The sequence below is a fragment of the Octopus bimaculoides genome, chromosome 9 (assembly GCF_046866305.1).
Source record: "Octopus bimaculoides isolate indiv1 chromosome 9, ASM4686630v1, whole genome shotgun sequence".
NCBI lineage: Eukaryota > Metazoa > Mollusca > Cephalopoda > Octopoda > Octopodidae > Octopus > Octopus bimaculoides.
This window is the reverse complement of record NC_142936.1, coordinates 34,347,376-34,373,174: the sequence shown is the minus strand read 5'-3', so window position 1 is coordinate 34,373,174 and position 25,799 is coordinate 34,347,376. Positions and strand designations below refer to the sequence as shown.

The window sequence follows — 25,799 nt, the reverse complement described above, 5'->3', positions numbered from 1 at the left end:
TCAAACTGCTTGATAAAAAAAAAATGCCAGTGACTCCTTAGAATTTATTTCTCAGTGATATTCAATTTGTGGGCAATTAAGGATTTCAAATTTTGGTGGTAAATAAAACCATGTTTTGAAACATTAAACAGCGGATATTACATCGTGAAACACCGTTTAGTCGAAGAAAAAAACCTGAAAGGATAAAGCTTAATAGTAGTTCCGTTTAAAATTATTTGAAATATCAATTTCAGTTTCAGTTTCGAAAATAAGAAGCTAAAATAATTTCGCGCTGCTCAATTGAATTCATTTCCTCTTGCTTTTATAATTCACTGTATTAGGTAACATGTGAATGACGGAACAATTTTGACGAACGCTAAATTCTTGAGAATAACCGATTGGAATGACCTAATTCTGCTGTTTTGTGGACACCTCATCGTGTGGCGACTAGTTTTCTTTGAAGTGCATGAGGTGGACGGAGAATTATGGCATCGTCAAAAAATGGCACCTTAAAAGGGAAACCAGAAATTGGTATTGTGGTAAGTAGATTTTGTATGTTACTTTTTGAAATTTCATTTCTGTTTTTCTTTTATGCTTAGCATGTTCTTACCTGAAATTTTCACAACGTCTAACACTCACTTAAACCGTTATTTTCGTTTTACTAGAATTTTTACCATGTTTTTGATCTATAAAAGTGCTGTTGTAAAACTCAGACTTTTCGTTATAATATTTGTCTGTGACTATTTAACTATTGAAAGCATAGTTCGTTTAATGGTGATGCTTTAGTGTTGGTTTCATGCAGTGTGTAATGAATGGAATGAAGTGAATTGCTTATTATAGATTTTGGTATGACGATAGGGCATTGCAATCTGTCTCTATTGATAGTATCAACAAGAATATCTTCAGTCATAAATGTGTGCGAGTGTGCTATGTACTTTCTGTTTACTGTTACTCAATGTTTACGATGTTTTATTTTCAAGCCTAATTTCACCACGAGGGAATTTCGACCTGTTGGAAATAGCAGCCAAATCTGCTTCCACTAAAAGAGATATTTGACTAGGGGTTGTTTCTCCGGTTGTGCTATAGAATATCAGATGAAAGTAATGTGCATTCAATAATGTAAGCATTAGACATTGTTGGTTTCCCTTTTAGAAAATTAGAAATGCTTAAATTTTTTATTTAATGAAAATGTATTTACAAATGCAAGCTAAATATATTTTAAGCACGTGGTTAACATTTGACTCGAAACCATTGAGAACGCGTCAGTAACATTTACAGTGTTGTTTTCATTTTTTAAGGTGGATTATATAATTCCACGTGCAGTCAACATTAATTTATACTTTGATATTATCTTTCTCTTCATTTAATTTGACAACATTGTGAGAAAGTTGGTTGAGTTAACTCAATAACTCAACCAACCTTTGCACTGGTCAAAAGGGATAAACATCCCTCTAGTAAACATCCATTAATGTTATATCACCCGAAGAAATGAAGATGACCTACCCGATGCTCACGGATACCACGGACTACACTAATCATCCCAAAAATACGGACTGCGATCTTGAGAGACGTGTAATTTGTGGAAACGCACATTAAATGTTTATAAATTCCATCCAAGAATTATTGTTATTATTACTATATTTATCCTACATTATATCGGCACAGCTCGATGCGACCCCAAAAGCTGGTTCACCAATCAGCATAATTAGACTATGGACGGCATAATGGAATAGGAGCTTTATTTGCATATTCAAAACGTTTAGCATGTGTGTGTGTATATATATATATATATATATATATATATATATATATATATATATATATATATATATATATATATATTGGGAGTGGGGCAAAATTAGTAACCGGGGTCAGATGAGTAATTTCTGATTTCTCGTTTACCCCCCCCCCCCTCTTCTGTTTGAAACCATTACGTTGCAAGTATTACATCATCCTGAAGAGTAATACTTGGTCACTATGGTTATTATTGAAGTCGAAAGAGTTTGAATATAGTCAGGTGACGGGTATTTTTCTTTCAAGAAATATTTCCTCCACTTTCACCTGATTGTAATTGAAGTTGTTAATGAAATAATATCTGGATAATTTTTTGCGTTCAGTAATCAATATTCTTTTCTCTGTTGTTTTCCAAGTCAATTTTACCCTCACTAATGTCTAATTTGATCATTTTCAAGTTTCAAGGAAAAAGTCTAAAATGGGGGCAGAATGAGTAATGTCTAATTTCAATAATTTCTTCATTTTAACTGCATGGTGTATAAATATACCGAGCAGATCGTGCAGAAGCTACAGATAATATATTACGTTAAGATTTTTTTTTTTAATCTAGTCGTTTGGTTAATTTCCTATCATGTGCTATTTTTCCATGACCCTCTTTCATTTGACCGAAATATTTTAAATTTTGCGTTTCTGATCATTCTGATGTCTAAGGATAGATATTGATGTGTATGAGTCTGTTTTCAAATGTAATTTTGGAGAATTGAAGCAACAAATTTACCTTATCTCGTCTTACTCATTTTGCCCCAGCTTAATTTGTCTTGTATATGCTCAAAGAGAACGGTGATAATTTTCTGCAATAGTGTTCTGAATATGTTATAGGTTTTAATGGATTTTAAAAAAAAGTCATTTGCCTAGCTTATATAGTTTTTGCAAGTTGGTGAACATTTGTAAAAAATATATTTTGTCTCATAGTCAAAAATGCAGTAAAAAACACCTCGTTATGCACCCCCACCCTCCATATATATATATATATATATATATATATATATATATATATATATATTATATTATATACCGCTCTATAACTTAGAGTGTGCTTCTTCGATTTATGTTTTGCCGACGATATATTGGTAAGATCAGCCGTGATGGATATTTAATACTATACTTTTCGGATAATATATATATATATATATATATATATATTGGAAATTAAAAGTTATGGCCAATCGTAGAGCGACCATTGGTTTCGCACTTCCTAAAAGAAATATATTACTGCTCTAATACTTTAGAGTGTGCTTCTTTTTGGGATATGTAAACTATTGACGATTTTTGTGTGTGTGTGAGAGGGAGAGAGAGCCGTCTAAGTGTCCATAAGTCAGGAAAAAATGCACTCTTATATCTGTCAGTAGAGCGGGTATATTAATCGAAGAGTACAGTATTATATATCCATTACGGCCGATCTTACCAATCGGTTTCGCTCTAGGGGTTCAACAGAGTGTTAGGTAACAGTCCGACTATGTAACCCTGCGCAAGGTTACATAATCGAACTGTTACCTGACACTCCGTTGAATCCCTAGAGCGAAACCGATTGGTAAGATCGGCCGTAATGGATATATAATACTGTACACTTAAATTAATATTGGCGGTGTCCCAGCATGGCTACAGCCTCAGGGCTTGAAACTTATAAAAGAATAATAATGTATATACATATACGCGTGTGTAATTATTATACGTTAATAATACAGTAATCCCTCGACGATCGCGGGTGTTACGTTCCCAAACCCCCTGCGATAAGTGAAAATCCGCGAAGTAGAAACAGTACTGTACTGTATTTTTATTATTTGTATATATTTATATATTTTATCATAAATGCAAAACAACACCACGGAGGAATCGACGTAAGCTTAAATAATAAACCGCGATATTATAGTAAATAGGAAATAAGTTTAGAGAAAGTGCGTCAGCGAGTGTCCAATATGAATTAAATCTAAAACATTAAACGGAACAGTCGATTAGTAATAAAACTATTGCTATTTCTTGTAGGAAAGTGAAAGACGATTACTTTCGTTATGTTGATGGTTGGCTATTCTGTAAAAGAGCCGTTTTGTTGACAAGGTTAGCGTAGTCTAGTCATGAATAAAAGGCAATTTAATCTTCTATAAACAGTATTTATCGCTTGTCTTATTTAATCAGTCAGTAATGATCCTCTTTGTGGTGTTAGAAGATAGCTTAGCTGCTGTTTGATACGTTTAATATATTACATGAAAAAGATTGCAGGCCCTATTGTAGAATATTCCAACAAATTGTGTTCTGTTTTACTTTCTGACTTGATGAAATACTGTTTAAAATTTTAAAGGACGAATCGTAATTGCAAAATTCTTTCGTTATGTAACTTCCTCACATATTTTGCTTCCCAGAATATGACCTTCGAGTACTTCAATTTGGTGCTGTTATATTCTTATTTCTAAACCATATTTGTTTTAGATTTGTTATTTTAATAAATAATGATTTTATTGCTCGATCCTATCTCCAAGATCTTGTGATGTCGCTAATCAATGTCACATTCTGTCTTTCCGTTTATGGAAGAAATCAATATTTCTCCATTTTCGAACCCTGACCACTTATGGTCTCATTACATCTTTGTTTTACTGTATCTTTCTTTGGATAATTATATGTCGTTTTGTCGTCTAATGACATTTTTTTTTCGATAGATCTTTCCCGCTCATCTCTGTCCCTTTATTTACGTTAGCAATCTTATTGAAATAATTGGTTGGTGCTGACCAAAGAAATTGTTTTAAAATTACATCGAATCTAATAGCGGTTAAATTGTTATATATATATGGTTACCTTGAAATAAATTTTGTTTCAAGGAAGCTACCTTTCTTTTAATTTTACTCTGCTAATGTGTGTGTACAGGCAGGAAATTTGTATACATGAAATTTTATAGATACCTTTCAGACGGTCTAGATTACAATTAGAAAGAAATTTGTAGGTAAAATTTTTTTGGAAGGGGGCGGGGAGAGGAGTTTCTGGAATACGGAGTTTCGGATCAGACGGCCCACGTAAGTTGGAATGAGTCAAACATTTCATTCAATCACTTCAAAAATGAAACTATTCCACTGTTTCATTATCAAAACTGAAACAATCACATATCGATACAGACTGTCCTCATTTAACGACTGAGTTACGTTCCAACAGCCCCGTCGTTAATCAAATTCTTCAGTAAACGAATATTCATAGGTTACGTATTTTTTTTTATAGGTATAGTGACTGTACGTACATATAAAAACAGAATACCGTACTGTATAAAGTATATGCAGTACAGGGCCAAGAATCACTAACATAAATTGTTGAAAAATGAATGAGTAACGGTAAGATTATCACAAGGAAAACTTTAAAAGTTAGAATAGGCCCAGTACATAAGATGCCTAATAAACTTTTCTCAGGATTCTATAGAAAAGGTTTAAAGCAAACTCAAACATAATAACTTTGTTTTACTTTGGATAAAGATTACAAAAGCAACTCATTCTTGACATCAAAATGCATGAAAAATCCGGTCAGTGTTGTTTGCTTTATCTTCTTTTTTTCGTCATAAATTTCTCGATAACATCGGAAAAGTTCAGTTGTCTGCCTTTCCACCTTGGAAAATCGCTCAAAATTTGGATCCATCGCCTCAAGTTCTAGCATAGCAGTAGTCTGTAATGATTTTCATTTTTGTGTCAAGGTCAATAGCTCTCTGTTGTTTCTTGGCGCTTCCTGCTGCAGGTGAAGATGTATTCTTCCTTTTTGGGGGCATCTTGTAGTATGGGGTGCAAGAGATAAAGGAAAAAAGAAACGAAATAGTAATATAGGTACTGTGTCACTGTGTTGCCTGGCTGACCACAGGCGGGAGAGTGAGAGAGCGAGCGTGTCGGAAGGTGAGGCTGGGTGCTCGGGATGTGCTGCTGTCATGACGGCAGTTCTCGTATAGCGCACAATACGACAGTCAAAGTTTTAAAGTTTTTATCTTTTATAAAATATGTAATGACTGCTCGTAAAGTTCGTCGTAACTCCGAGTGGTCGTTAAATGAGGACAGTCTGTACTGTAATGACAGATACTTTCACTTTAATGGTTTCATTTTCATACTGAGACTACTGCAGTGAGTGAAACAATAACATCACTCTACTGTAATGTCAGATACTTTCACTTTAATACTGAAACTATTCCACTATTTCAGTATTACGTGTCAAAAGTGAAACAATAACACGTCGCTACTGTAATGTCAGATACTTTCACTTAAATATTTTCAATTTCATACTGAAACTATTAAAATGAAACTATACTCTCACATATATACAGGCATACTATAAGACCCAAGTTAAAAACATTCCCAACAATTCAACTTCTCTGGTTGACATTAACACACCCACCCCCAATAGAGGCCTTCATTCCCATATTTTAGAGCTCCATTTTTCAGGACCAAAATCCTTTTTATAGGTTCCAGAAGACTGGAATTTTGGAATATGTGCATAAAGATCAATAGTAAGGGATACATGTGTCATTATTAGAATTTTTTAGGATGTGTAAAGAGGGAAAGAACCCTCATGTGCAATTTTGATGAAATTCGATTCATAGGTATTCCAGTTCCTTAAAGAAAATATAACAGAAAAGTCTCATTCTTCAATTGCATGTAGCACGGGCAACGCCGGGTATCTCTGCTACTATATATATATGTATATATATATATATATATATATACACATATATGCATATGTACACACACATTATTATTATTATTATCATCATCAACCAGTCAGTGTTTTTGATAATTGCTGTCGGATGGAAAGTGAAGGAATGCATAGTTCAAAACAAGTGTAAAGCATCCTAAAATATTTTTCAGAAAATTTGTTACTCCAAAGAAAATACTTCCTGAATTCGTTGAGAATGACTAAGATTAAAGAAGAATTAAGAAATTATACCAAAATTTTGTTATACCAAAGTTTTGAACTAGTTGTCCCTCAAACTCTGTACTTCACTGTAAAGAAAAGGGTGCAGGAGTGGGTGGGTGGGTTAGAATGTAAACAGTTGAATTCTGGGGTGAAAGTTCTAGAATGTAAAGGGGAAAAAATCCCATAGGGTAAAAAAGCCTTTTATTGTAGTCTACAGTATGAATTGCAGTGTACAATAAATATGAATTTTAAATAATTATTTGTGGTAAGCTAAATTTCTTTGCTTAGGAACTATTTTGTGTGTATGACTTTACATTTCTTATTTAAAAACCAATATTAATTTAAGTAATTTAGTAATTATGTGATGGAAAACATTATAGAAAAGAACTTTAACTTTTATTTTAGTTAAAAGTCCCATTGGCTCTCTGGAAGTTGCACTCTGAGAGAAATGTTAGGCATAAGAAGCATAGGATGTGGCATGCAAAAGAGATGTTTGCACTGGTATAATCATGTACTACGGATGGATGAGGAGAGATGTGTGAAGAAGTGCCACTCCCAAATAGTTGAAGGAATCCGGAATAGAGGTAGACCCAGGAAGACATGGGATGAGGTGGTCAAGCATGACCTTCGAATGTTGGGCCTCACAGAAGCAATGACAAAAGACAGAGACCTCTGGAGATATGTTGACTGCGAAGACCCGGCAAATAAAATGAGTTCACGGCTGTATCCTACACCAGTTTCACATAACTAGCCCCAGCCCATTCAAAAGTACCTTGGATCATAGGGCGACCTGCTGTGCTTGAGGAGACCTATTGAGCCAAGTACATCAACATTAAAATGAAAATCAAATGGAAAATGTAGTTGTGATACCCGTGCCGGTGCCACGTGAAAAGCACCATCCGAACGTGGCTGATGCCAGCACTGCCTTGACTGGCTTCCATGCCAGTAGCACATAAAAAGCACCCTCCGATCGTGGCCATTGCCAGCATCCTCTGGCCCCTGTGCCTGTGGCACGTAAAAAGCACCCACTACACTCACAGAGTGGTTGGTGTTAGGAAGGACATCCAGCTGTAGAAACACTGCCAGATCAGACTGGAGCCTGATGCAGCCGCCTTGCTTCCCAGACTCCAGTCGAACTGTCCAACCCATGCTAGCATGGAAAACAGACATTAAACGGTGATGATGATGTAACCTAATTAGCAGTGAAGGAGGTTGTACAGAAAGTGTAATTGCTAGACTAAGAATAGGTTAGAGAAAGTTCAGAGAGCTTTTACCTTTGTTTGCAACCAAAGATTTCCCTCTTTGAGTGAAGGGAAAATTGTATGGTGCATGTGTACAAACTATGACACTGCATGATTGTGCGACATGGGCCCTGAATGTGGAGGACATGTGAAGGTTGGAGAGGAACAAAGCTAGTATGCTCTGCTGAATGTGCAATGTCAGTGTGCATGTGCAAAAGAGCATTGGTGTATTGAGAGAGAAGTTGGGCATAAGAGGAATTAGATGCAGTATGCAAGAGAGGAGACTGTGCACTGGTTTGGTCATGTGATGTGGATGGATGAGGACAGCTTCAAGTGGAGGGAAGTTGTCGAAGAGGGAGACCCAGGAGGACACGAGACAAAGTACTGAAGGTTGATCTCAAAACTCTGAATCTTACAAAAGAGATAACAGAGGACAGTTATGTGGTGCATTGCTGTACTTAAGACCTGCCCACCACAACAGAATTGAGATCCTAAGACTGAGGTGCCACGTAAAAAGCACTGGTGATGGTGCCAACCACTCTGTGGACTGGTTGGCATTAGGAAGGGCATCCAGCTGTAGAAACCAAGCCAAAACAGACTATGGAACCTGGTGTGGCCCCTGGCTTTGCCAGTTCCTGTCATGTCATCCAACCCATGTCATCATGGAAAATGGATGCTAAATGATGAATGACAAACAAGTTTCTTAGTATAGTTAAAACAAAATGGATTTGTAGATATAAGACTTTTCAATTTTTATTTTTGTATTTCTAATTTAGTTGGCTGAGCAACACCTATAATCTTTTGAAGTCCCTACCAAACTTAGGACAATGCAGTTGATATTCAGGCTCTGCAGAGTGATGCTTGCAGAAAAAAATGGGCATGGAATGATTCCCAAAGGCCTATAGTTGTGAGGAAGAACGATAGGGTTGGTATTTTGTGCATTGTTTGGAGAGGGAATGCTTCACAGTAAAAATAGAAAATCAAAACTAAAATATTTTCAAATTTGCAATTTCAGACAATGTTATAGTTGTGAAGTTGTCATGCAAAAGTATAAAAGATTTTGAAGTCAAGAATTTGTATTGACTTTGAAGCTTTCAATTGGAGTGCAAGTTTGCTTCCTTGATATTGGGACACTAACAGACTTGTTAACATTTTGTCTAGTTGATTATGGTAACTAGATTTTTTTTTCCTGCATCTGGAGGAAGGGGCAGTGATCATGACCTTCACAGATCTTCCAAGATTGATGAGATTGATGTCAGTTAATCCTCATGAATCTTTGCAAGAAAGACACGAGCTAGAGGGGAATTCCAGATGATCAATATTCTGAGAAAGAAGATCAGAGCATGGTGATTAGTGCAGAGCATGGGGGCAGGTGTTGAGTGGACAGAACAAGAGTAATAGAAAGGAGATACGGGTGAGTCAAGAATCTTGAGTAGAAGTGGCTTGAGCCCAGCCAGCTCCATGGGGAAGAAGCCATTATAGTAGTAGCAAAAGAGGCTTAAGCATATCTGTGAGTTACTCCTCAGTCAAACTGTCCAACCCATGCCAGCCTGGAAAGTGGACGTTAAACAATGATGATGATGACTTCATGCCAGTTATTTGGGTGGCCTTTTCTGGATGCAGCCTAAAATGTCTGTGTGTGCAGCAGGAGCAGTGTCCCAGATATGAAAGCAATATTCCACCTGAGCTTTGTAGAGTATTAGTAATTGTTAGGGGCTGAAGTATGTTCTGGCACTTAAGAGATGGGCTTGTCATTGATATGTAATCGTAGCTATATTGAGGATGTACTTTTGCAAAGAGAGATCCTTGTTAATAGTTAAATCTAACAGTTGAAGCAATTATGAGGGTTCTAATTGCAAGCTGCTCATGATTCAAGAGGAGTATGATACAATATTTTCTTGATGTGAGTTCATTTGTATTTTCTTGCTGTTGAAAGAGTCAAGATTGACATATTCCCATTGGAAGATGGTTTGAAGGCCTCTGTTCATGGAATCACTCAATGTTGGTTTGGTGTGTGGTATCTAGCTTGCATGTAGGTGGTGTATGGTTGGAGAACATTATGCAAGATCTTGAAGGACAATGTTTTGGAATATTCTCTTTACATTTCATCTTTTTGTGGTTAGTATAGCTATGGAGAAAAGGTTACTGTTTGGGTGATAAGTCAAAGAAATTTCTCTTGTTAACAGTTTGCTTGAAAATCATCAGCATATATATTTTGTTTGTTTCATATATATTGGACAAATTTCCGAAAAAGCAGCATTTTACCTGGATTGAACACAAATTTGAATAGCTTTCTCTTTTTCTCTGATAAGTTCTTTGTGAATTTTTGGTTTTCTCAGCTCTACTCTTTCATAGAATTTGGTTGTGTTTTATTTTTATGACTGGATGAGGGTTTTTCTTATCAATTTTCACTATGGTGTGGACCAAATGTGCTCATCATGGAACCAGCACTAAGGAAATAATCAGTGGGCACTGGAGCTTTCCTTATTCTATTTTAGCCAGACCAGTTGTGGTTACTGCAGACACATTATGGAAATACTTCTTTCAAGTACTTTTTACAGTAACTTTTAATCTAACAAAGAATTATTTATCTATTTGTTAAAAAAAATTTGTATTCATACTTGATTTTATATACTGTCACTCAAAAGAGTTAAATGGTAACAGAATTAACTTCATGAATAAAAATATCAACTATATTATCACTCAAACACATATACTCCTTCAAGAGTCCAGAAAATAATTTGTGGAATATTTTGAAGAACTCTTTAAACAGTTATAATTTTATAACAAGTAATAAATGATGATGATGATGATGTAATAAGTTTTGTAGCTAAGTTTGATTTTACTTGCAAATTTTACTATTGGACAAATCATAGATTTGATTTATAATGCTGAAGACAGTATTCTTGAGAGAATTCATAAAATATTCTCTCATTGTTGTTCAGCTCTAGGTTAACCATGATGAATATGATCTATAATCATTGTTATTCCAACTGTGGTTATCCCATCTTTTTCTACAAGCATATATAAGGTAACAATATCCATTGTCTTTTTTTTTTTTGTTTATATAGTTGGGTGTTATTTGATAAAGGTTTACAATTAGTTAAACAATCACATCAAGGTTTGGTTTGAGCTCTCCATTAATTAATATGTCATAATAACAAATTGAAACATACAAAATAGCTTTTGAACCATTTTTTAATTTGAATTTTTTTTTTTCTATTTACAATTCCTGGCATTACGCAAAGAAATTGTCTCAGTGATAAACCCTTTAGTATTCAGATTTTTTTAATCAAATGTTAAATTTATTTATTCACATTGTTTTGAATTAATTAGGCATTATCTTGTAGCTTTGAGAGTTCAATAATGTGATAGTTGCATTCTTAGAATGAGATTGTAGGGTAGATCTGATCTGGTTGGTTTGAACATGAAACAGATAAAATATTTGGGTCATATATGGCCGGTTTAAATGCTAAAGGGTTCAAAATCGATATGTTCCATTCTGTCTTGAATGTGATTTTTCATTTTTTTTTTCTTTTCTTATATGATTGCAGAAAATGAGTCTGTTTCAGATAAAACTACCTGTTGAAAAAAAACACCGAAGAAAAAATTAAAAAGCAAGAAAATTTACATAGTACACTCATTTTGAACATTTAAAACATTCAAAATGAGTGTATTACATAACTTTTTTTTTTTTTTTTTTGCTTTCATTCTACTGTTTTTTTTTTCAATGGATATTTTCATCTGAAATAAACCCACTTTCTGTACCCATGAAAAGCAGAAAATAAAAATCAAATTCAAGATAGAATGGGACACATTTATTTTTAATCACTAGTGGAATATGGTTATCTCTCACAATACAGAAATGTTGTGATAACATGTAATTCCAGAACACAAAATCTATTTTTTTATCAACTTCCCATATTATATAGAAGTCAATAGAAAAAAGATTTTGTGTTATGGAATTCCATATTGTTGCAAGATTTTCATGAAGGCAACATTTCTGTAATACAGATGGTATCTGTAACATGGAAAAGGAAGTTTAGAAGTTAAAGTAAAACACTGGAACCATGTGGGAATCCCTTGATATATGCAATATAAGAAAAAATCGATATCCCAATTTATATATATATAGTCTTTGTTACTGATAGAGTTACTTATATAACCACAGTTTTGCATATATTTGAAATTTTTTAAGTTTACAAAAATATCATTTCAGTATTTTATAATATCCTGTGTCAAGTTACATACATTGAGGACTCTTTTTCATACCTTTCTAAAGGATATTATATATAAGATTATAGTCTTTAGAAGTTAACCTCCTTTCAAGTCTGATTAATTAAAAAATTTTTTTTTTTTTTACGTGAAATTGATTTCAGATGAATTAAAATTTCAAATGTTTGATATACAATTTCTGTATAAACAGTTTATCCTATGTTGTGTGTGTTAATATGTATAGATTATTTCTCCTAATACATGGAGCAGTTCAGATACAGTTGACCATGAAAGAAACCATGACTATGTTAGATGTAGTAGATGGTTTCTATTACCTGTGCAACCTAACTGGTGTAAGTCATAGTCAAAGTATATTTTTGGGAGCTATTAAGGACATGGTATTTTTTCATGCAAATGAAAAACTGTATGATACATATGAAATTTGATACATACGAAATATGATACCTCATGGTAATGAACATGAGTACTTAATATTAAAAAAATGGAGGCTGGAGTAAGCTAAGTTATGCACAATCTATTTGATATGTAATATTAACTTGTATGACAGGTGGAGCATGAATAAGCTGAAATGGCAGCTAGGTATTAAAGGTTTTAGCTAATGCATGCTTAGTGAAAAATTGCTCTATGGTGGCTGTAGAAAGTGTCCTTCACAGAGGAAGACATGGGAGGAAGCTGTGAGGTTAGATTTCAAAAGTATTACTGAAGAAATGACATTGTATCAAGATAAGTAGCAATTTACTCTTATGTTCAGAATGGAAAATAAACATTAAAACAACTGTTTAAAGCTGAATAAATGGAGGATATAGGCTTTATTTCTATACTTACGTAAATTTATTATTGAATTAACTTAACAGATGTGTAATACTCAAGTACTCAAATAAATGTTCTTATAAAACAGAATGTTAGTATTTTATGTTTGCATGAGATGCATTTAAAAATTGTGAATGTTTTTGCCAAGAACTATTCTAATATTTTAATTAAATAATCCAGTGATTTTCTTTGCTAACTGGATTTTACTGGCTGTCTCAAATAGAAAAAAAATATTCCAAATAAAACTTACTTTATGATCTGGGTATTTGAGTGATTATATTTAAATACTGTTATGTTAATTTTCTTATTGCAACTAATGGATGTTGACAAAAGAATGACATACTAAAAAGTGTCCTGTTTTTTCTATCCTTGCTCATCACAGTTCATTTAATAGATGATTATAGTAAGCGATTGTTTGAAATAATCCCTTCTGATTACTTTGTAATTCTATTGATTTCTTTTAACTCTCACTCTCCCTATTCTTTACTTTGCTTGCTACGTTTCATTACTCTAGCAGTCATTTAAAACATGCATCTAAACTGAGACATCTCGGTAGTGAGCCAGCAAAATGAAGTTAGCTTTTTTAGAAAAATTTCATCTAATTTAAATAGGATTTTATCTTAATTCACTTAGTTATTGCTACTGGAGTATAATGGAGGTATGTTTATATCTGTATATAATACTGTTTTGTTTTATTATATATTTCTAAGAACTAAATGATGAATTTACTGTTTTTACATAATTTATTTTAAACAATTATTATCTTCTTTCATAAGGTACATATTTAGAATGTCATTTAAGAAAAAAAATTTAAGTTGTTTTCTCAAGACATTTATAAAAAAAATTATATAGCATTCTATTTATTGACTATTGTTCATTATAGATATAAGCACATAGCTCACTAGTCAAAAGTATGAATTTTTAGGTCTCTAAAATATTGGTTTATTTGTGTTTATGTCTCTTAGATTTTCTTTTCTTTTAGTTTTATCATTGTTATGAAAACCTATTTCACAACATCCCTATGATGTTATTATCTGTTATGTATATTTACATGTCTTTGTAAGCTAGTGATGATTTTGAGTGCTATTGTTGAAATTGTTATACAAAATTGAGTGTATTCATAATAGCATAAAAGTTTTATAAGGTCAAAACTTTACTGTATCAATTTCTGAGTTTAATCCCATTAAAACTTTAATTTTCACTATTTGTAGATTGAGAAAATAAGTACCAGGAATCAATTGTGGTAGACAGAGTTGTAGCTTTAAGCATTGTTTACAGATAATTATTATGAAGTAATTGCTTGACTAGTATAAAATTGTTACAGCAATTTGATACATAAATAATTTATGTAGGCATAATTCTTTTCTTTATTTCACACATGGATGTGTGTGATGCTATAGAAGTTATTTTAGGAAACAATATACAATGTATGATATAATGAGTAATGGAGATTTGTAATATGCAAATTTTTTAAATATCACTAAGCTGGTTTTCTTCAGGTATTACAGGAGGTGGCCATGTAACTCTTCTGCAACAAATCTATTCCTCTCCCTCTGTCATATAGTATAAAGCTGCTTCCTTCTCTATTATACTCCTGCTCGATTGAATAACCTGGTGACCTTACTAGTGCTGATACCACTCTGTAAAGTGGTTAGCATTAGGAAGGGCATCAAGCCACAGAAATCTTGCCAAAACAGACATTGGCGCTCTAAACTATCCTTTGACTTATCAGATCTTGTTGAACAATTCAACCCATGCCAGCATAAAAGATGGATGTTTGATGATGATGATAATGATGTCACCATCATCATCATTTGTGACATTCCATTTTCCATTTTTGTTTAATCATAGTCTGAGGAGTCACTTTGGAAATGAAGGATACTGCTTGTATAGCAGTGACACTCATTTACAACCATCATGTGATGTCAAGACCAGGAGACACACACTTACACATATGATGGGCTTCTTTCAGTTTCTGTCTACTGAATCCACTCAAGACTTTAGTTGGCCCAGGGTTATAGTAAAAAACACTTACCCCAGGTGTCATGCCACGAGTGGTCACTTACGTAAAATGACTTGTGTGACTGTAGCATATCATTTCTATGTGACCCTTCCGTTTTGTACTGGTAGTCATTGTTTACATACAGGTTCAGCAACTTTGTATTTGGCTACAGACACTACATAATCTTTTGATACCCTCCTGAGCTATCTGGGTTTTCTCAGAGGTAGTTTTGAATATGTGTTGTAAGATGTCACTTGTAACATATGAATTACCTCACTGGTTGCAGGTTGTTTTAAGATTGAGGGAGAAGAATACAAACTGAACAGACACTATGAACAGCTCTATCCACCAAAAACAGAAAATGTCAACAATTAAAACAGTAGTACAAACATCTCTAAATAAAATCCAGAAGGTAATAGCAGAGTGAAGCTTTGTGTATATCCAGGGTATGACTTCAAACTAAATGCTGTAGTGGGGCTCTGGTTCAGGAGTTCCAGGGTTTTGAGGAGTGTGGGACCACCTCTTAGCCACTATTGTCTCCAGGTCAACTCTAACCTGGAGTAGTAAGTAGCACCTGTCATGGTCCTGGTTATAAGTTAACTAGCATATGTGATGACATTCCATTTCAGTGCGGAGATACAGAAATACACTTGGTTGATGTCAGTGCATAAAGTAAAGCTATTGGGAGTGAGGGACCCATAGTTGTCATAGCATCTTTCTAGGAGAGGGACACATTGATGCAAAACCTGCAATTTCATGTGATTATGGGCCATCTTTCCTTGGCCTGTCACTCGGTTCTAATCCTGGTACTCATGTTCTACAAGTGTATATCACTGCAATCCAATGATGTAACAATAACAAATGTCTGTTTATGGTGATCTTATTTGTCATCCCATCTGCTGAAAGTCCTTTGATGATTGAAAATTTTTGTAACTTACTATGCAGAAGCACATTGTAAGTTACAACTTATGTATGTAGTCACCTATGCTTCAAACCATGCAGATGTGCAACAGAACTACATAGTCAGTTGAGAAGTCATGGATAAAAAGTCAGAAATGACACTGACAATGAGGAAGAACAAGGAGACAGCAATCAACTGTGAAGATGGTGCAATCACCGTGTATGTTATATGTATATGTCTTCTTGGTTTTCCCTCTTCCATAAACTCCAACCACTACTTATGCAGCTGTCATCACCCGTACACACCACCACATGTCCACACCAGTGCAGTCTTCTTTTGTGCACACTACATCTGATTCCTCTTATACCCAGTTTTACTCTCAGTACATCCAAAGCATATGCTCAGTTCACTTCTTTTCCAGTTTTCTCAAGTCCTCTTATGTTTAGAACCCCTGTATCACTACCATACAGCATTACAATTCTTACACAAGCATCATACAATCTGCCCGTCACCCTGTGAGGAATAAACCTTTGTTGCCAACAGTGGCAGTAGCTCTTTCAACTTTCTCTAACTCACTTTTACTCTGGCTACTATTCTTTTGGAGCAGCCACCTCCCTCGCTAATTACATCCCTTAGGTAATAAAAGCTATCAACTACTACTAGTGAGCCATCCAGGCATTCAAAAGAATCCAGTGTGTTCATAGTATGTACTGTTCCAGTGCATGTCACATACAAAGCTGTTTTCATAGCTTATATGGTGTCCAGTTTATGGAATTTATACATACTCCTTTTCTGCATATTAAGTAAAGCCATTTCCCTGAAGATACCAGGGTCCTGTCTTAATTCTTAGTAAAACCTTTGTTTTGGTTAAATTTATCTTAAGACCTCTTGATTCTAGGTCCCATGCCCAGTATATCCTCTTAAATTCCCCTATGAGCACTATATCATCAGCATATAGGAGTTCCCATGGATAATATATGAAGGAAAATACGATTATAACCTCTGGAATAAACGAGTGCTCAAGAACTGAAGGATTGCAATTTTGATCTAGTTGGATCACATTCGATTTTTGTGCTTTAAGAATTATGTATTCTCTTAGTCACATTCTTCATCATCATCTGTTTTCCATATTGGTATGGGTTGGACAGTTTGACGGGAGCTAGCAAGCCAGAGAGCTAACCAGGCTCCAATTGTCTGTTTTGGCTTTGCTTCTATGGCTGGGTGCTTTTTATGTGGCATCAGCACAGGTTTTTTTACATAACACCAGCACAGCCACTTTTTACATGGCACCAGCACCAGTGGGAGTGCCAAGTAACTTTCAAGACAAAAGCCTCTTAGTTGAGAGAGAGTGGAACCGAAGGAAGTGGCTGTGTGCCAGGCGAGAGGTTAAAGTATGATAGAGGGACAGACGTGGTTGTCTTATTATAGAGGAGAGATTTGGCCACCCCAGTAGGAGAAGGAAGGTAGGAGAGAGATAGAGAGACAGAATGAGAGAGAGAGAGAAATAGATGGTGTTGAAGAGTATTGAGGCCTACCCATAGTGAACAGGGGTGGGGTTTATAAATTGCACAAAGTGGATAGAGGGGGCTATCTGATATAGTTCTCCACTGTCGCTTCTCTTCCAGGCCTGTTTCTTTACACTAATGGCCCTGTCAGCTACAATGTTCCACCACCATATCACCTTAGGTTGAATGGGGCTTTGCACCAACTTGGTCAGTAGCTTTCATTAAGTTGTTTTGTATGAACTTCCAGTTGTCCTCAGTGTTATATGTCACTATCTCCTCTTTGCCAAATGCTTTGATTAAAATGTTTTAAAATTTCTAACTATTGAGAGGATCCTTAAGTTTCCAGATCTTTCTCTTTCCAAAAAGCAAACCAAGAAGTTAGCTTCTTGGAATCCTTGTAGCCCAAGGTATGATGTCACTAATGACTAATGAGTGCACTCTTCACCTAGGAAGGTCTTTACATTTATAAGCAACTACTTTCCCTGGACTCTGTCGAGAATGTAGTTAATCTAGCTTGTGTGACCACTAGATTGATAGGTGAACAGGTGACTGGCTGGTTTCCTGAAGTTAGTGTTGCAGATCATAAGGTCATTTGTATCACAGGACTCCAGTAGCTTACTTCCCTCCTCATTGCAGGAACCGACTCCAAATAGAGTACAAAAAGAGTAATGTAATGCATAGAGACATACATATGTATGTATCTGATATATATATGACATAATTTCCAAAGTTTTAGTCTTTTTCTTCTAGATTAGGATTAGATATTGCAATATTGTAATGTTAAAAGTTCTGTATCTTTTTAATATCCTCCCTCAAACCATGAATTTCCATGGTGTAGATATCAACACATTCAAAATGCACTTGTATAATATACTGCAGAATACGTTGAATGAACTTACAAGAAACCAGTATGAAACTCCTTTGTTCCATCAAAAAGAAGCTCATGAAAAATTAATTAAATAAAGAAAGAGTTAAAAATTAGATATACTGTATTGATTCGTGAAGTGTGAGATGAGATTCTGCTGGGATTCGATTATATTGCTGGAAAATATGTGAAGTCCCCTATTTAAAACATAACTGATGTAATGAGGTGAGTTGGAGGGAAGCTTATAATAGAAAATAAATTATTGTGGAGAAATAACTAACAAGTGTACTAATTAAGTTGTCCTTTTTACAGATTAAAGATGATTATGCTGGCTATCCTTTGAATATGTTCTGTGTTCCTAAACATTATGAAGCTGATTTAACTGATATTATGATACCTGCAGGACTCATTAATGACAGGTAAGTGTCATCTAATTTAACCATGGCTACGTTTTTAATTGTTCTTCAAAATAGCATGTGATATTATCTATTTTCCTTTATTCTATAGCCTTAACTTTATTTCTTATTTCAGTGCAGTAGAATTTGTATCTCTATCACTTTTTACATTCTTTTGGCAATGCTGTATAATGTGCATTTTATTTACCAGCTGTATTTTTTCTGCTGATTTTTTTATAAATGAATTAACTTTTCTTGACTCTAAGAAATAGTTTTATTAATTTAGTGTTTAGAGCCATTAACCCTTTCATTACCATACTACCCAATGAATGACCTATTCATATTTTAATGATTATTTAAAAAAAAAACATAATTTTACCATGTAAACAATCAAGTTACACTGTCCTCCATTTTTGTACTTGCTATATGAGTGCTGTGAATTTTTGGAGATTTTTTTCCCATTTTTTTCCACTTCAATCTTCTGAAATGTTTTGCTACGGAATGAAAATTCATGTAGTCAAACTGCAAGTTTGAATTCAAAGTATTTTCAAAAGGAGACAAAGAAAAGTTCAAGAAAATATACAAGCGTAAAAACCCTGTGTATGATTATGAATCAGATATTTCTTTTCCTGAAAGTGAAACAATTCTGACAATAGTTCTGATAGGGATAAATTAAAAACAAAAAATGGTAATCATACCTGAATATAGTATGAATTAAAAAAGTGTTTCTCTTTGTTATTTGTGGGGAGATATATTAGATCTAGTTTCAGTCTTTGCAAAGAAACAATACCATTAGATTATTTTTTTACTTTTTCCTTTGGATCAATTATTGCAGAAACAAGTTGTTATACAAAACATAAACAAAGGGGTAAAAAAAATATTTTGAGGTTTCCTGCACACTTGGAAGAAAGTTAGAAATACAAGCAATTTTAGGAATATTTTGTGTGTGTGTGTAAATAAACAAGTTAGAGCTGTTATATTAAACCAGTCTAAATTCATGATTATTTTAAAATTTGAAACACATAAGAGGTGTATTTTGGTTAGAAATATAGTAACAAAAGGGTTTATGTGTATATTTTCATATTTGTTTTTGTGTATGAGTTGAATAGTTCCTAAAATTTGGACAACTGTTTATTTTTATAATTGTGTACCACTGATTGACCATATAATTGAGTTATGTTTTCAGTTGCATGTGAAATCAATCATCTGGTATCTTGACAACTTGAGAATTTTCAAATCTATATGTATAAGTCAATTCTTTACTATAAATTTTTTTTTCTCATGTTCTGAAATCCAGTTTATTAATTACTTAAAACATTACAAATGTTTAGAAATCTTCAGTAAAGTATATACAGGGATATTAGAATCTGTCTTTGCCCCATCACTGAGAATTGTATATCTTACAATAGCTGTGGTATTGTACCTCTGGATAGACAATATTGTTTTAACTATCTCAGTTTATCCAACTGTCAATTAGATTCACTCATATTTTATGACTTGATGGTAAAAGAAAGAAGTCCAGCCATTAAAACCTATTAGTCCTACAATATGTAACTATTCAGATATGTAAATAGTGTTTTGCTTAAGCTAGCTTGGGAAAAAGTAGCATGTGTGTGTGTGTGGATGAATTGATCAATCAGAAAACTAGCTGAAAGGTGATGTGAGATTGTGGTCTTATGATGTTCCTTAAAGTTTGGAATATAGTTGTACATTTCTTTTGTAATGTTGTCATCAAATGATTTTCCTTATTTTGTGTTACTATTGGTCATGTTCTTTAGACTGATAATGTTAAAATGAATAAATGAAACTAGGAATTTAATGAAGCAATTTATGTAGTTAGTATGTGGAAGGAACAATTATTATATAAACAAAACTCAGCTTTATTCAAACATGACTTATGAAGTAATTACAGTAGGATATCTGCTACTTAAGTAATTCAATATCTATAAGGGCTGTTAAAACTTTAGTCCTATATTTTTATTTAAATGATGTTTATCCTTATCTAAAAGTACATTTTATACTATATAATTTTATAGAATTGAACGAATAGCTCGTGATATTGTTCAAGATATAATCCCTCAAGAAAATCAAGGAATTGTGGTTCTGTGTGTACTAAAAGGAGGCTATAAGTTCTTCGCCGATTTGTTAGATAAGATTAAACAGTTAAATCGCAACAGTGAAGAATCCATCCCAATTTCTATTGATTTCATCCGTTTACAAAGCTATAAGGTAAGTAATCCATATCAAATTACTGCTGAAAAAAATTAAAGAAATAATTTTATATGAAGAATATATTGAAATTCCTTAGTTTTAAATTTCTGAAATATATTTTTCTGTAATTTGAAGCAGATAAATCTTCAAAATTGCCTTTCTACTCATTTAAGTAGGGAAAAGTAGATGTCAAAATGATTATTACAATGATGATGATGATTTGTCTGTGTGTGTTAGTATATATATATATATATATATATATATATATATATATATATATATATATATATATATATATATATATACTTACTTGGTGGCAATGCGTGGCGTTCGATCATATAATAACATGAATAATATATAATTATATGCATATATGGGTACAGGACATCACAAAAAACGTTAAACACAATGAAAAACGAAAACATAAAGACGAGGACAGAAAACGAACTTTTCTTTCAAACAACAAAAAAAAACAAACAGAAAAACGAGACATGCAACATAAAGAATATTACCCATCTTCAGTTGTCCCTGCTCCATCTACTCCGCTTTTCGAAGGCAAGGACAATACGTGACTTCATTGGAGCAGTCCTTCCTGCAAGCAAATTAATTAAAATTTGGAAATTTTTGTGGTGGTTGAAAGTGTAAACAAGAACAGGACAGTGGGAACAAGATCGGACGGTGACAACACACTTTAAGGGCTGTTAGGCCAAGACGATAGAAAAATTATTATTTTGAACGCAAAGTTAGATGTGAATGAGAGAGAAAAAAATTCATGTCTTTTCTGTAGGAAGGCAGGAAGTAGAAAGAAAGAATCCCTTTTGTCATGTGTCAGCGACGAGAGGGTCAAGGAGGAGGAGTGAGAGAGGGAACGGTGAAAGGAAGAGAAGAATCGAGGAGGGTTGGGAGAGAAAAATAGAAAGGATGAAGAACAAGAGAGGGAGAGAGATAGAGACCAGGAAGTGACAGCAATAGTAGTAGAATGCGAAGTAGAAAATATAAAATAACTTACTTGGAGGCAATGCATGGCGTTTGATCATATAATATAAATAATATATAATTATATACATCCTGTACCCATATATGCTTGTATGCATACATATAGATGTCAGTATGTACATATATGTATGGATATATGCATATAATTATATATTATTTATGTTATTTTATATATATATATATATATATATATATATATATATGATGATGATATATATACATGTGAACAAAACATTGGACTGACTCCTGTGCAGGTGGCACGTAAAAAAACACCATTTGAGCATGGCCGTTACCAGTGCCGCCAGACTGGCTCTCGTGCCAATGACATGTAAAAAGCACCCACTACACTCTCGGAGTGGTTGGCATTAGGAAGGGCATCCAGCTGTAGAAACTCTGCCAGATCAGATTGGAGTCTGGTGTAGCCATCTGGTTTGCCAGTCCCCAGTCAAATCGTCCAACCCAAGCTAGCATGGAAAGCGGACGTTAAATGATGATGATGATATATATATATATCATTATCATCATCATTTAAAGTGTATTTTCCATGCTAGCATGGGTTGGATGGTTTGACTGGATACAGTGAGCCACAGGGATGTGCCAAACTCCAGTGTCAGCTTTGGCATGGTTTCTACAGCTGGATGCCCTTCCTAATGCCAATTATTTTACAGTGTGTATTGGGTGCTTTTTCATGTCACTGGCACAAGTGTGGTTACCATGTAACTTGCAAGAGAATGATAACAGAAAATCTCCCACTACTACATGATGGAGAGTGATTTGAGTGTGATGAAGTGGCTTTAAGCCAAGGCTAAGTATGGTTGAGGGACAAACATAGGTGACTTGCTACAGAAGGGATACATTGCTACTGCACATTATACAGGGATGGTTTGGAGTTGTTGGAAGGGGATAAAGATGACAGTGATGCAGTGCAGAGCAGATTGGCAAGGTACAGGAAGGCTGGTATAAGAGAGGCTACACACAGTGGATCAGGGAAGGGGAAGCAGATTCTTTCATACATGTGTGAGGGGAGAGTAACAGATGGTTGGAGATGGGAGTAGAGGAAGTATGGCTGATGTGAAATATCTGTATGGAGAGCAGGATTAAGTGAGAGATAAAAGTGGCTCAAAAAGGATAGATCAGAAGGTGGTGGGGACGATGTGCAAGGTGTAGAAGGGGAAAGGAAAATGTGGTGGGTAAATAATGGTGGCTATCGTGAGTGGAGCATGATGGCATACATAAGAGAGCGCTGAGGATGAAAGCAGATATGTGAGATGTTTGATGAAATAGAACAGAATGTAGTAGATTAAAAGAGATAACTGAGGGCACAGAAAGAAGGTGATTGGTGAAATAGTGTAGATGTGGGAAGGAGGCTAATGGGATAGAGGTAACTGGTGTTGCTGAGAAAAGAGGAGTAATATGTGCTGATACTGCCTCAGATTACATTCACCGGGTAGCACCTTAGATAGTGGAGTAATCAAGGGTTGGGTGTTAAGGGAATGAGATGTAAGGGCAGAATGGGTTACAAGCATAAATAATGCTTCCAGGACATCATTTTTTCCGTGGACAGGTCTTCTCAAGCACAGCATATTGCCAATCAACTCAGAGTTTTACCATTTCCTCTCTGAGCCTCAGCATCTTTAAATCAGCCTTCAGTACTTCATCCCATGTTTTCCTAGGTCTCCTCTTCCTAAAGTTCCATACACTTCCAGTGACTAACACTTCTTTATGCAGCTATCTGAATCCATAGCTTCACATGACCAATCCAGTGCAGTCAAACTCTCTTGCACACTTCATCTCATTCTTATGCCTAATTTTTCTCTTAAAACCTTGGCACTCTATCATACTTGCACATCCACTGGTGCATACATCATTTCTTTCTAGCTATTACATGTCCTCTGCATTTGCAGCCCATGTTTCACAGCTGTGTAGCATTGTTGTTCCTACACAAGAATCATACAATTTGCTTTTCACTTGGAGAGAGAGAGAGAGAGAGAGAGAGAGAGAGAGACCATTTGTCATCAGCGGAGATGATAGCTCCCTGGACTTTATCCATCCTATTCTTATTCTAACAGCTATACTTTCAGAACATCCTCCACTGCTAATTAACTCCTAGGCATCTTCCACATACAAACACTACTTTCTCTATTAACATTCCCGTGATGCGACTGAACTGCTTATACCTTCATAGCTTACACTGAGTACATTATATGGAATTCTTACCTAGATCTTTCCTACATATCAAGCAAAGCCATTTACCTCACCTAAGGAAGGCAGCAGGTGCGCAAATTACCCACTCCCGGCATGGAGAGGTAGTGATGAAAAATAACGACACAGGATTTCAGGTTTAGCTTCTACACCTGGAATTTCTTTTCTAATTCTACTATAGATTCTACTATGAGAATAAGGGCATATACAATATAAAACCAGAAAGAAAAAATTCAATTATCATTAATTGTGACTGATGGTGCAGAATAACATCTTATTTCTAGCAATGCAGTTGCTATCCTGCACCATCAGTCACAATTAATGACAATTGAATATATTATATATATATATATATATATATATATATATATATATATATATATATATATATATATATGTGTGGCAAAAAGAAAATGGAGGAGATACAAAAATAACTTAGATCAGCTAGTAGACATTCTATTATGTCTGTTTATTCCAAAACAAAAGGGAATATTATAAGAATACATACATATGCAAAGACTATGTGCTACACAAATATATATTAGTGATACATAAAAGAGTTAAAGATTAAAAGATCAGTTCCTTATGGCTGTTTCTGCTAAGAGGCCATGATATCCTCTATGCTAGCTCCATCTCTTCAGTGTTCTGTAGGGATGGGTAGATAGAGTTTGGATGTTGAGTGTGCCTCTAGTCTTCATCAGAAGGTCTAAATGGTTAGGAGAGCTCATACATGCAAGAGTCAGTTACTAATAGGTACAATATATTTTTCTTATTAAAGAGGGCATAAGAATAGGAGTAAGACTTAGAGTGTGAGAGGAGTAAAATTTAGCAAAATGGATTAGGTATAGGAAAGAGAAATAGGTCATAGACTTCAAGTGTTGCTTTCCAAGATTCATATTATTTTGTCCCTTAGTTAGTTGGCTTCTCAACCTCTAACTCTCACAGAAATATATTTATACACACACACACAAATAACTGTGTGTGTGCATACCCAACTGTGTATCTTACTTAATGCAGATACATCATGAAGGCAAATTAACTGCAATATACATCTGAAGCTTGCATCTCTTAAGGACATTCTGTGTTTAATAATTCAAAAGTATCAATAGCAGACAAAAATCATCCACCAGCAGTGCTAAGAATGCAACATGTGTATTTCTACCTCATTGGGCTTTGCCAGTAGTATGTACCCACTGCCATGCTAAGACGAAATCTGTTACTACTGATAGTGGAAAACCATGATTGAGAAATCACTGGGGTTGTGATTAGATGCCTGGCTATATAAATGTGTGTGTGTGTGTGTCAATCCTTAATAGAAGGTAGTTGTTTTGGCTTTAATTCTATTCAGCAAAAGGTAACAGTTCTTACTTCATCACACAAGCCCCATCTTTGTAAAAAGAAGAGAAATTAATGATAAATGCAATTAGGATATTAATAGCTTTAGGAAAGGCTTGAACAATACTGTCATTTTGTATTCTCTCAACATTACATTAAAGCTAAAAACTCACTTCCCTCCTTACTCTTCTGAAGTCCATAGCCTGTATGTGTTCACTCAACCCACTAGAAATAGCAGCCAAATTCTCAAATAGAAAGAAGGATTCAGAGAACTCGCAGTAAGCACTTTGAAGGGAGTCCAGTTGTTAGGTAACAGAGCAATTAAATTTAGGATGCATTTTAACTTTACCATGCACCTGAAAATCCAGGAAACACTGTTGTGAAGTGTATAATAATCATCATCATCATCGTTTAACATCTGCTTTCCATGGGTTGGACGATTTGACTGAGGACTGGTG

General features: G+C 34.5%; 2 protein-coding genes across 15 annotated transcripts in view; one reads left to right on the top strand and one right to left on the bottom strand.

Annotated features, from left to right (window-relative positions):
• LOC106871917 (uncharacterized) overlaps window positions 1-1,693 on the bottom strand; it is a 116,897-nt gene extending 115,204 nt beyond the window's left edge. For 2 of the 5 annotated variants that reach the window (XM_089357393.1, XM_089357395.1), the window contains exon 1: window positions 1,483-1,680. The gene's annotated coding sequence lies outside the window, so the exon portion shown is untranslated. Of the gene's footprint in view, window positions 1-1,482 lie in introns of all 5 variants that reach the window. The other 3 variants (XM_089357390.1, XM_089357385.1, XM_089357387.1) reach the window with 3 other exon arrangements.
• The window catches only part of LOC106871918 (hypoxanthine-guanine phosphoribosyltransferase), a 62,896-nt gene that overhangs the window by 18,116 nt on the left and 18,981 nt on the right, over window positions 1-25,799 (top strand). For 6 of the 10 annotated variants that reach the window (XM_089357402.1, XM_089357404.1, XM_089357406.1 and 3 more), the window contains exons 2-4: window positions 321-518; window positions 18,515-18,621; window positions 20,634-20,826. In XM_089357402.1, the coding sequence (XP_089213528.1) occupies window positions 465-518; window positions 18,515-18,621; window positions 20,634-20,826 (354 nt within the window). In that variant the 5' untranslated portion in view covers window positions 321-464. Of the gene's footprint in view, window positions 1-154; window positions 519-10,833; window positions 10,915-13,398; window positions 13,588-18,175; window positions 18,428-18,514; window positions 18,622-20,633; window positions 20,827-25,799 lie in introns of those variants that run through there. The other 4 variants (XM_089357408.1, XM_014918674.3, XM_014918675.3 and 1 more) reach the window with 4 other exon arrangements.